At 38.6% G+C, this 12,730-nt stretch overlaps 1 protein-coding gene across 5 annotated transcripts in view; it reads right to left on the reverse strand.

Moving 5' to 3' along the window:
- Window positions 1-6,092: 6,092 nt before the first annotated feature.
- Window positions 6,093-12,730, reverse strand: part of Lin54 (lin-54 DREAM MuvB core complex component) — a 72,566-nt gene continuing 65,928 nt past the window's right edge. For all 5 annotated transcript variants that reach the window (XM_042678225.1, XM_042678222.1, XM_042678223.1 and 2 more), the window contains exons 12-13: window positions 11,601-11,803; window positions 6,093-8,306 (exon numbers count right to left, since the gene is read on the reverse strand). In XM_042678225.1, coding sequence (XP_042534159.1) covers window positions 8,105-8,306; window positions 11,601-11,803 — 405 coding nt within the window. In that variant the 3' untranslated portion in view covers window positions 6,093-8,104. The remainder of the gene's footprint in view (window positions 8,307-11,600; window positions 11,804-12,730) is intronic.

A 12,730-nucleotide genomic window follows, 5' to 3' on the forward strand; every position in this document is an offset into this window, starting at 1 on the left:
TGATGGGAGAAGGAAACTCCTCCCTCACCCATCACCTGCCTCCAAGGTAATGGGCATGCCCAGACCATTGGAGGCAGGAGCAGGCACTTGGCTGATAGATTACTGAATCTGTCAGTTCACTGCCTGGGACTTGGAATTTCCTGAGGATCTGCCCCGTGTGGACCTATATAGGCCTGGACTCCATGCCATGTGTGTCTGTGTAATCCTGTGTCCTGTCTCCGGGCTTGTCTCCAGACATCATGGCATCCCAATTCAGCTCTCCAATGGAGCTGAATTGGCTTGTTGGTATTGTTTTTGTTCATATCTTTCCTCTTTAGCATGTTTCCTAGCTGTGTTATGTGTATTTGTGTACTGCAGATCTTTGTAACAACTGGTGGCCTGCAGCCTGTTAACTGTATAATAAAGACTCCAATATTCAGGGGCTGGGAAGGTGGCTCAGTGGTAAGAATGCTTGCTTTGCATGCATGAGGCTTTGGGTTCGATTCCTCAGCACCACATAAGCAGAAAAAGCCGGAAGTGGCACTGTGTCTCAAGTGGTAGAATGCTAACCTTGAGCTGAAGAGCTCAGGAATGGCGCCCAGGCCCAGAGTTCAGGCCGACGTGACCGACAAAAAAAAAAAAAAAAGACTCCAATATTCAATATTTTAAAATGTGACTTCTGGGATGATTTACCTTACAATGCTTGAGCCCCACCCCCAGCCCTTTATGTTTGAGATTTTTTTTTAGACAGTCTTCTATTTGTCCAGGCTGGTCTTGGACTAGTTTTCCTGCCTATTGCCTTCCATGCTGCTGGGACCCCAAGTGTACAAAACACCACACTCCACTTATTGAGGTGGCGATTTGTGAACCTTTTGTTCTGGCTTACCCCAAACTGTAATCTGAATCTCTTCCTCCTCCTTTGGAATTAAAAGCATAAAACACCATATCTGCCCTCCCACAAAATAAATATGTTAAAAAAAATTTACAAAGTGTTTCAACATACTAAATGGGCTATAGCACTACTGTACTATTTTCTCATTGCCTTACTATATATATTTTTATACGAAAGTTTTAGCAAGAATTTTAAACTAGACTTCTGTTTCCTTCTCAGAGCACAGTTCTGCATGAGTTCACAAGCAAGATTGCTTTATGGCCTATGTTATCAAGAGACAAGTTAAAACAGGGCAGTTCCTTTGTATCATCTTTAAAGAATAAATGAAATAGTAAAAGTGTTGCATGTTTCCATCTTAAGTATATTATTTCATGTACCTACATGAACATATATTTGGAAATATACTGTTTGGATACTTACATTCGGTGGCTTTATTCTCCAGAGACTATCAGCTACTTTAGTACTCTTTAAGGCATTTTCCTGTTCATCTTTTGATGATTTCTATTTAAGTTTTAGGTTTGTACTTTTTATTTGCAAACCAAAACGTTTAACTTGTTGCCTATCTAAATACAGGTTGTATACTTGATCTTTATTTAAATTGTGGTCCACATCTGTAATGTCTGCTGTTCTTTCCTGTTGTATTTGACTAATGTACTAACATTTCTTTTTCTTTTTTTTTTTTTGCCAGTCATGGGGCCTGAACTCTGGGACTGGGCGCTGTCCCTCAGCTCTTCAGCTCAAGGCTAGTGCTCTACCACTTGAGCCACAGCATTACTTCCGGCTTTTTCTGCATATGTGGTGCTGAGGAATGGAACCCAGGACTTCATGCATGCAAGGCAAGCACTCTACCACTGAGCCACCTTCCCAGCCCCTAACATTTCTTATACTTAATATTTTGCATTACTTTGCAAGTAACTCACAGATAAATGCTGAACATGAGACTATTTCCTTCACTGCACTTCAGAAAGCAAACGGTCTTGTTGGGTTTATCTGAGTCGTTACAGTGAAATAAACGATTTATTCCTATTTGGTTAGTGTAGTTAATTATAATATCTATTCTGCATCTTTTCAGCAAAAATATTCTCTTTCATTACATTCTTTTTGTTGGTCATGGGGTTTGAACTCTGGGCTTGGGCACTGTCCTTGAGTTCTTCAGCTCAAAGCAAGTGCTCTACCTCTTGAGCCACAGCACCACTTCTGGTTTTTCTGGTGATTAATTGGAGATGAGTCTCATGGATGTTCCTGTCCAGGCTGGCTTTGAACTGTGATCCTCAGATCTCAGCCTCCTAAATAGCTAGGATTATAGGAATAAGCCACTGGCACCCAGCTTTTCTTTAATTTCATCTATCTTTCCAACAAATAGTACTTGGACAACTGGATAAACACGTGCCAAAGAATGAACTCGCAACAGAAAAAGACCCAATTGTAAAAAGTAAAGCTATAAAACTTAAAAGGAAGTAAATCTTTGAGACTTGGACTAGGTGTTGGTTTCTTAGCTAACAGACCAAATGAACAAAAATGAAAGAAAATAAATTGGGACTTCATTCAAATTATAACCTTGTACTTCAGAAGGATCCCATGAAAGTCAGCAGAGAACATAAGCTGGATGAAAAGAAAATCGTGTAGATAATTCATCTCATAAAAGGATTTCATTCTGAATTGTACAAAGAATTATAACTCAATAATAGGGCAAAGCCAAAATTTAAAATGGGTAGAATATTAATAGACATGTTAAAGAAGATACTCAAATGGCAATGAAATTGTATACCAAGCATCATTAACCATCAGAACAAACTGTAGTAAGATGTCCCTTTTCCTTCACACCAACTAGGATGCCTGGAATAAAGAAGTGCTGAACCAGGCTCCAGTGGCTCACACCTGTAATCCCAGCTATACAGGAGGCTGAAATCTCAGGATTATTGTTTGAAGCCAGTCTGCAAAGTCCATGAGACTCTTACCTCTAACCACCAAAATCTGGAAGTTGAGGCATGGCTCACGTGGTAAAGAAGTAGCTTTAAGCAAAAAAAGCTAAGGAACAGCGCCCAGTTCCTAAGTTTAAGTAAGACAAGTGCTAGCTAGGTGCCAATGGTTCACACCTATAATACTAGCTACTCAAGTGGCAGAGATTTGGAGATCATGGTTCAAAGTCAGTTGACACTCTTACCTTCAATTAACCATCAGAAAATCAGAACTGGCACTGTGGCTCAAAGTGGCAGAGCTCTAGCCTTGAGCAAAAAAGCCCAGGCCTCGAGGTCAAGCCCCATGAGCAACAAAAAAAAAAGGGGGGGGGGGTGGGGGATTTTAAAAAAGACAAGTGCTGGAGAGAATGTGGAGAAATTAGGACCCTCATTCACAATTGGTGGGAATGTAACATACTACAGATCATAGATGTGCTTTGAGGTAAAATGGGGTAAGGGTCAGTGGCAGAAAATCTGCCAAGCAGTTGCAAAGCATTGAGTTCAACAATAAGTACTCCCCACCACTCCCCCCAAAAGGTGTATCAGTTACCTGTGACCTAGCAATCCTAGGTATATAAGACAAATGTAGGTAAGTCCAACATGACTATAGTCAGATTGGATTGCAATGCTCCTACCTATCCCTCCCATGTAGCTGGGATTACTTAGTCTGCTAGTTGAGAGTTGCTTAATTCTAATTGCCTATGCTGTCCTCAAGCCATAATCTCCACCTTCCAAGAAGCTGGGATTACAGGCAAGAATTGGCATCTTAAATAACACCAAACCTTTCAAACCAAGAATGGATAGGAAAAGACGGATGAGGTTTGGCCCAAATGGTAGAGTGCCTGCCTAGTAAATATGAGTCTATTTAATCCCTCCCCACAAATCCTTTAGGCTTATTTTTCTGGTATATTCCTGTGTTTTTGTCTAGGCTGGCTTCTACATAACTAGGATTACATCATATCCAGCTTGTTTGCTGTGATGAACTCAGTAACTCTTGCCGGAGCTAGCCTTGAATGATCTTCCAAAATCTCTGCCTCCCAAGTATCTGGGATTACAAGCATTAGCCAATTCACCTAGTCCCATTTCCCTTCCTTCTTGTATATTGATTACATTGATTTTTCTTACTGTTCTATCACCAGTCTTGTTCCTAGGATAGATTCTACTTGGTCATTATGTGTTGTTCTTTTTTTTTACACTGCCAGATTTCAGTTGCTATCACAAAGTCCTTGTGGTCTTATAATAAAACATGTACTTTTTGAATATACTTAATGCTTTTGAGTAAAAACGAAGAATGTCATATATCCTGTCCCAAAATTTACCACTGAAAAGGAAATATTTTGTTTTTTACTGTTGACCTGTTGGTTTAACTCAAAGCCTCACACTCACTGGTTTTTCCCTCACTTTGTTTCCAGCTCTACCACTTGAGCCATGCCTCCAGTTCTAGTTTTTTACTGATTAATTGAAAATAAGAATCCCTGAGATTTGTCTACTCAGGCTGACTTAGAAACCTTGATCCTCAGATATCTGCCTTCTGAATGCCCAGGACCGTAAGTGTGAGCCATCAGCACCTCACTTGAAATATTTAATTTTCAAAAACTCATTACAGTATTCATCACATAAAATCTCCTGGTCTGGCCTTGGATAGCTCAGCAGGTGGAATGTTTGTCTAGCATGTGCAAAGGCCCTAGGTTTAATCACAGCATGGGGGGAAAATCATCTAGAATTTTTTTTTTTAAAAGCTCACATTTGGCCTACAAATGAATGCTAAATTGTGAATTAAAGAAAACTTAAGAGGGGCTGGGAATATGGCTTAGTGGTAGAGTGCTTGCCTAGTATGCATGAACCCCTAGATTCTATTCCTCAGAAACACATACACAGAAAAAGCCAGAAGTGGGTCTGTTGCTCAAGTTGTAGAATGCTAACATTGAGAAAAAAGAAGCTCAGGGACAGTGCCCCAGCCCTGAGTTCAAACCCCAGGATTGGCAAAAAGTAAAGAAGAAAAGAGGGGCTGGGAAGGTGGCTCAGTGGTAGAGCGCTTGCCTTGCATGCATGAGGCCCTGGGTTTGATTCCTCAGCACCACATAAGCAAAAAGAAAAAAGCCAGAAGTAGCGCTGTGTCTCAAGTGGTAGAGCGCTAGCCTTGACCTGAAGAGCTGAGGGACAGCGCCCAAGCCCTGAGTTCAGGCCCCACAACTGGACCCAAAAAAAAAAAAAAAAGAAGAAAAGAAAAAGGAAAACTTAAGAAAAAATGCTTAGGTAATTTTCATAATACATATTAGCACCAATGGTAAAAACTAGCTGAGGGGCTGGGAAGGTGGCTCAGTGGTAGAGTCCTTGCCTTGCATGCATGAGGCCCTGAGTTCGATTCCTCAGTACCACATAAGCAGAAGCCAGAAGTGGCACTGTGGCTCAAATGGTAGAGCGCTCGCCTTGAGCTGAAGGCCTCAGGGACAGCGCCCAGGCCCAGAGTTCAAGACCCACGACCAACAAAAAAAAAAAGACTAGCTTACTGGCTTTCTTGGACTTTTAGTGGTAGCTCTAGGATTCCTATGTAAGCACTAAGAGGTACAGTATAACCACAGAAAGACTGACTAAAAACATTCAGTTTCTTATTACTAGTATTATAGAACAAAAATGAAAATTTTTTCTAAAGGCATTTTTATTCACATTGTACATAAGATTGGGAAAATACCAATTCTCAAATATCAAAACCTGAGGCTGAATCATTGGGTCTACTTGCTTATACCTGCTGCATTTAAGGCTCCATTTTCCAGGGAAGACCTGCAGGTTGCTTTCCGTTCTCCAAAGACAAGACACTATGAAAAGAATACCACATCAACGGGTGAACAAATACAACAGGGGTAACTCACTAGACATTATGTGGGAAATGAACTCTACATCTTATAGGTGAGAAAAAACTGGGAGAAAGTGATGGAGGGTGAGACATGGTTCAAAAAGAAATGTACTCATTACCTGATTCATGTAACTGTAACCCCTCTGTGTATCACCTCTACAATAACAATTTTATATATATATAAAGAATATCACACATTAAAAAGTAAATGGAGATGGGAGTTACTAATCCTAGAAGAAAATAGACAAAAGTAGAGATGATCTCACTTGAAAGCAATTTGCGTTAAGAATTAGTTCTTTTGTTGTATGTTTTTAGAAACAATGTCAAATATACCTGAAAATCAGATAAAATTAGGTTTCTTGCATGTTGAAAGGTTAAAAGTAATATTATTAAAAATAAATGCAAAAACTTTTTTACAGAATAGTATAAATGTTTATTTTATGTATGATTTTCTTTCCTGTCCTGTTTTTACAATATAGAAAAGTGTATTTTTTGAATAGCTCTAGGAAATATAAATTTAATCTTTTCTACTTTGGGATGTAAATAGAGCTAAAAAAAATTATATACCCAGCCCTCCCCAAATAGTCTTTTTAAATTGTTGAATTAATGTGACTATTAATCTTGTTCAGCAGTTTGATGCAAATGCCTAAATACAAAAAGTTGTTTAGTATGTACTACACAGGAAGAAAAACAATATTTTAGTTTCTTGAAAATCAAAAACTAGTAGCATTTGATTGCACCTTTAAATTTTTACAAGCAAGACATTCTTAAGCAATGCCATCGTACATAATCTACAATTAAATGAGAACTTCACAAACATTTCTGCACACTGTATATAAATACACATCACAATGATGTAATTAGAATTAAACAGAGTATATACAAAATGAACAAAGTTTAGGTTTAGACCAAAAACTTATTGCAATCTGTTGAAAAATAACTTGATTACATATTTTATCCTTACACTAATTTACATTTATACAATTTTAATTAGACATACTAGAATGAGGTGCTAAGAACATCTGTATTATCTACATTTAAAGTTACTGCACTATAGTTTTATAAACCTAAAGAAGGATACTTAAATGAATAACGGAATCCTCTTTTGTATTTTTTCTATTGCCTGTATCTTTCATGTTCATATGAACATATATACATACTTAATACATACAACTATAGTCCTTGGAGGAAATGTAATAATTACTGAGGATTAAGGAACAAACAAAATGTCTGAATTTCAACATGGTTTTTTCCTTTCATAAAATCAAACTCCTATTACAATAGGCTCTTAAATTCATAGAGCTCTTGAATTACTAAAAATGATTTATGTTATGTTAGTTATATGAAAACACCCAACTTCATCTTAATAACTCACTGGCTTAAAGTAAACCATATTAAAGATTCCTTATAAAATCAAATCCCATTACATCTCTGAAAGTTTTGTTAGGTGGCCCATTTTCAGTACATCAGGTAAAGAGACAGGTATTGTCTGAAATGTCTCAGTTCCAACGTCTACAAAAAGATCTGTGAAAAGTCCTTCCCTAAATTCATCTCTTTCAACCTCAAAATTCCTGACTTCTCTTTCCAAGCCCAATGCTGAGCCTGATCCTTATTATATGGGATCCCTTCTGTCCTGTCTCAATGTAATGGTGTGTGCTTCTCTTCACAGCCCTCTTACTTCCACATGACAACTGTTCCAACATGCACCACCTCTGAGAGGGAAGCTGGACACCTAGGGCAGGTGAGCCATTCCTCACAAGAGTACATGCCATCCTCTCAAAGTCCTTACTGCCCCTTAATACCATATTGTGGATTTGTTTTTTTAAAAGTTTTTTTTTTTTCATTTTAAAAGTGTACATGGGGATTACTTGTTGGTATTTTTAGAATCTATCCTAAAAAGATGATTTTTTTTTCTTAAAAAGATAGTGCTCTTCTAACACAAAATGTCATTTGAATCTGCTTCATAACAATTTGTTATGTAGACATTTTATCTGCATATCTGAAATATTCTAAATCTAGAACCAAAGATGACTGGGTAATACCCATGCTGCTTTGGCTTCTTCTATTGAATAAAGTCATACGACACCATACATTATAAATTATATTACAGTAATTTATAAGTGTTTTTTATCAATAAAATCAGAAGGACAGAACATCTACTTCTTAAGAAACTCAAGCAAATTAAACATCTATATAATACAATAAAGGAAAAAAATTAAGTTAAATTCAATTTAGAAGGGGCATAAGCAGAATTAACTATTATTTAAAATGTACTAATTTCCTCATTTAAAATTTCTTCTCTTTCAATATTATTTCAGGTTTTTTAAAACAAGGACTGAATTAAAATACAGTAATTGTTAAACTAGCTTGCAAAAAATTAAGTTTCCTGTACAGCTCCCTTCCTCATCTCCTGGGCTGGAGTTAGCAATTCATAGCACAGGGATCGCTCTTTGCCTTTCCTGCAGAGTTGATGACACTCATCAGACATCGTCCAAACTCCTCAAGTATCATCCGTTCCGCTGCAGCCTTTGACTTTCCCTTCTTGTCTGCCTGCTCAGCCTGGGCAAGAAGGCAGTTACATGTGGCTTCAGCTACTTCCTTAGTTACAAATGTAAATGGTAACCTGAAATGATTTTGGAGAGAGAGAGTGAGATGATAATGATAGTGATTGGGTAAACCCTTCTGGGAATCTCAGCTGACACTTCTACACTTCACCCACATGAACATCAAAATTTGCATTGTAAACACACACTAAAGAGCTGAATAAAGTTAGATTTTTTCTCATCCTCTAGCACATTTTAAAAGGTAGTTCAGGAACTACATGATTTATTATAAAACACCTGATTTCTTACCTACACAAGATCATCTGATTAACTAAAAGACATAATTGTACCAGTATACTGGACACTTCTGAAAGTGGAGTTCATCGAATTCATGACTATAAGCTCCACAAATGTTTTGATAATTTTGCTGTTTCTCCAGTGCCTACAACAGTGAGCAACTCACAGATATTCCCTGAGTATTTGCTGGATGAGTACTATTGGAAACAATACATTTTAACACATTTCTTTGCATTGTTTGTAAAGAAAAACAAATAAGCATACCCAAATTCTACATTGTTCCACCACAACAAAGAAAACAAAGGGAAAGTCAAATACTACTCTACACAGTGTCAATGACACAGACTTGAACTGCTAAGTAGTACTCTGTGCTGAAGCTTTCTATATTATAACCAAGTCAAGTGTAAGCCTGACACAGTAAATACTGCAACCTAATCATCCATGAACTGAACAGCCTGTAAATAATTGGCCAATATAGAACACTGCAGCACTAAATTATGGCCCAACATGACAAAAGTTCAGGCTGCCACTCAATTGTATAGAAATCTTCAATGTATAAGGAAGCATTTAAAAATATTAATGCCACAATGTTAATACTACAGTGTTTAATTAGTAATACTAGCCAAATACCATAAAAGTGCCCATTATAAAATATTTAGAACTATAAACAAGAATGAGGAAAGGCAAAGAATCAAAGGTAAAACTCAAAGACTTGTTAGAGTGCTGGTATAACTTCATAGCTTTTAAAAAAACATCCTTGATTACAGTGTACATTATTTCTTTTGTGCATGAAAGTTCAAACCCAGTGCCTCCTTGCACATACCCTGAACTATGTTTCTAGTCCCATAGTGTATAATTTAGTGTTCATATCTATAAACATTCTCCCAAGTGGGAAAATTAAAAATATTTTACTGCGCCAATATATTTAATCTCCACAAGGAGATTAGATTCCATCATCTAAAGGATCATTAAGACCAGAAAGGAACCCATGTCAACTCCCTAAAGAGTCAACCCACCACTGTGTACAGTCAAGACAATTTCCAAATTATGTTTCAGTGGTAACAGTTCCTTAGAACAAACAGGGCAATCCTTAGAACCAATGGTGGCAACACACTGAACTCAATCCTTGAAGCTCAAGACAGGAGGATCATTAAGTTTAAGGCCAGACAGGGCTACACAGCAAGAACCTGTCTCAAATAAATATATAAAACCAAACCAAAAATAAACAAAACAAAAAAACCACTAATGGCTAAAATACTTTGTAGGAAAAAAAAAAGGTTTATGGCTAGGCAATGGTAGCTCATGCCTGTAATCCTAGTTATTCGGGAGGCTGAAATTTGAGGATTGTGGTTCAAAGCCAGCCCAAGCAGTAAAGACCATGAGACTCATATCTCCAATAAACTACTCAGAAAAAACTGGAAGTGGTGCTGTGGTTCAAGTGGCAGAGGTCTAGAAAAGAGCCAGGCCTTGAGTTCAAGGGGAAGGAAAGAAGGAAGGAAGGGGGGGGGAAGGGAAGGGACGGGGAGGGGAAGGGGAGGGGAAGGAAGGAAAGGAAGGAAGGAAGGAAGGAAGGAAGGAAGGGAGGGAGGAAGGGAGGGAAGGGAAGGGGAGGGAGGGAGGGAGGGAAGGGAGGGAGGAAGGAAGGAAGGAAGGAGGGAGGGAGGGAGGGAGGGAGGGAGGGAGGGAGGGAGGGAGGACCTTACTTTTCTAAGCAACAAATCAGATCTTATTTCTTTTTTGTCAACTGTGGGGCTTGAACTCAGGGCCTGAGGGCTGTCCCTGAGCTCTTTTGCTCAATGTTAGTACTCTACCACTTTGAGCCACAGCTCCACTTCCAGTTTTCTGGTTGTTAATTGGAGATAAGAGTCTCACAGACTTCCCTGCCCAGGCTGGCTTTAAACCACAATATTCACATCTCAGCCTTCTGAGTAGCTAGGATTACAGGCATAAGCCACCAGCACCCAGCTGGATCTTATTTCCACTTAAGCATTTTTAAATAATAAATGCCAGGTCTATTCTCTTAATAATTCTTCAAATTAATGTCTAATAAATAAACCTAAGTCCAAATTATAAACTGTTTTGGTATACTGCAAACACCTATAATGAAAATGCTTCATTGCTCACAGCCACCTGTAAAAGCCATTTTAAGGATAAGAAAACTTAGGTAATAAGTAGAGCTACTTGTTTATTTAACTCAGTACTAAATAGCATAGACTGTATTAAACTCTGACCTTGCTCCCTCTTCCACCTTTTCAAAAACATCTGGGAGTACAGATCTTCAATTAATCTATTTCTCATGTGTGTGTGTGTGTGTGTGCGCGCGCGCGCGCCTCTGTGTGCCTGTGTGTGTGCCTGTGTGTGTGCCTGTGTGCCTGTGTGTGTGTGTGCCTGTGTGCCTGTGTGTGTGCCTGTGTGTGTGTGTGTGTGTGTGTGTGTGTGTGTGTGTGTGTGTGTGTGTGTGTGTGTGTGTGTGTGTGTGTGTTTGGTTTTATTTTGGTTTTGAGATGGGCTCTTGCTGCATTGATCAAACTGGTATGAAACTCCTGGGCTCAAGTGATCCTCTGCATTAGCCTCCAAAGTAGCTGGGACTATAGGCACTCACAACTGTGCCCAGTTGCCTGACTTAAGGTCAAAGCTTTTTACTCAGGAGCACAGCATTCTAGTTAAAGAGATAACAACCATATTTCAATGTTACAGTGTCAAGGTGGTCTAACAGAATAGGAGAAGTGCTCCAAGAACAAGGAAAAAGTAAAAGAAGGCAAGAAAATATGAGAAAGAGCATACGCTGAAAAAAATAAAAACTGGTTTGCTTGAGAGTACTCAAATAGTAGAGATAAAACCAATTAAATTTTAAACACAGAAATTAAAACACTACTGTGTACTTTAGAATAGCACAACAGGTCTTATAGGGTTTTTTGTTACCATAAATTCCTTCACAAGTAAGAAAGATGGAAGGAAAATGGAAAAACCAGAATTTAAAATAACCAACTCAACTTTGACCTTCTAAAGAGAAACCTTCCTTATCAAAATGAATATGAGAGAGAGAAAAAAAGAAGAAATCAAAACTATCAACTTACTTTCCTCCTCCACTATTTAAAGCTGGCGTTGGCCTAGTAAGCAAATCTGAAATCTGAGAAGACAGCTTCGTCTTCGCAGCCGTTTGCTGCTGGACCCTTACTTCAGCTGCATCTGCTAAGTGCATCAATGTCTTTCTTTCTGGGCTTTCTTCAAAATTCTTACAGCCAATACACTTACATATTGAAGAACACATTATTTTTGCCTATAAGATTTACAAAAGAAAAGTTTCCAAATCAAAACAAAAACATCACTGTAAGTAGATTTCAGAATCAAATCAACACACAATTGTATTCATTATCTGGTCAGCTGACAGAAGGGCTGATAGAAAGATCTTTTTTTAACCAAGCCTACACAATCAGCTGCTTGTGGCTATGTTTGAGCAAGGCTGACCAATGTTTGTATTCATATCTCCCCAATATGAACACCACACACTCTTCATGAGTATGAATGTTACATTACATATAAAAGTATGTCATGCCAGATGCCAGTGGCTCATGCCTGTAATCCTAGCTACTCAGGAGGCTGAGATCTGAGAAACTCGGTTCAAAGCCAGCCCGGGCAGGAAAGTCTGTGAAACTCTTATCTCCAATAAACCACCAGAAAACCAGAAGTGGTGCTGTGGCTCAAGTGGTAGAGCACTAGCCTTGAGCTGAAGAGATGAGGGACGGTGCTCAGGTCCAGTGTTCAAGCCCCACGAAAAAACAAAAATAAAATTTTAAAAAAATAAAAAAATAAAAGTATGTCAATGAAGTCACTGTTACCATGTCAGTGTCTTCCATTCATGTAACCACAACCTCAGTCCACATGAAAAGGATTTAAGTGTTGTTTACTAGGGATGGTTCCTTCCCCAGTGAGCCATAATAAGCACTTAAAAAATGCTGACGGGGCCAAGAGCTGGTGGCTCAAGACTGTAATCCTAGCTACTCAGGAGGCCGAGATCTGAGGATCACAGTTCAAAGCCAGCCTGGGCAGGAAAGACCGTGAGACTCCCATCTCCAATAAACCACCAGAAAACTGGAAGTGGCACTCTAGCTCAAGTGGTAGAGCACTCGTCTTGAGCTGAAGAGCTGAAGGACAGCGTTCAGGCCCAGAGTTCAAGCCCCATGACCGACCAAAAAAAAAATTTAAA

Source organism: Dipodomys spectabilis, unplaced genomic scaffold (assembly GCF_019054845.1).
Source record: "Dipodomys spectabilis isolate Male_0828 unplaced genomic scaffold, ASM1905484v1 ptg000043l, whole genome shotgun sequence".
Taxonomy (NCBI): domain Eukaryota; kingdom Metazoa; phylum Chordata; class Mammalia; order Rodentia; family Heteromyidae; genus Dipodomys; species Dipodomys spectabilis.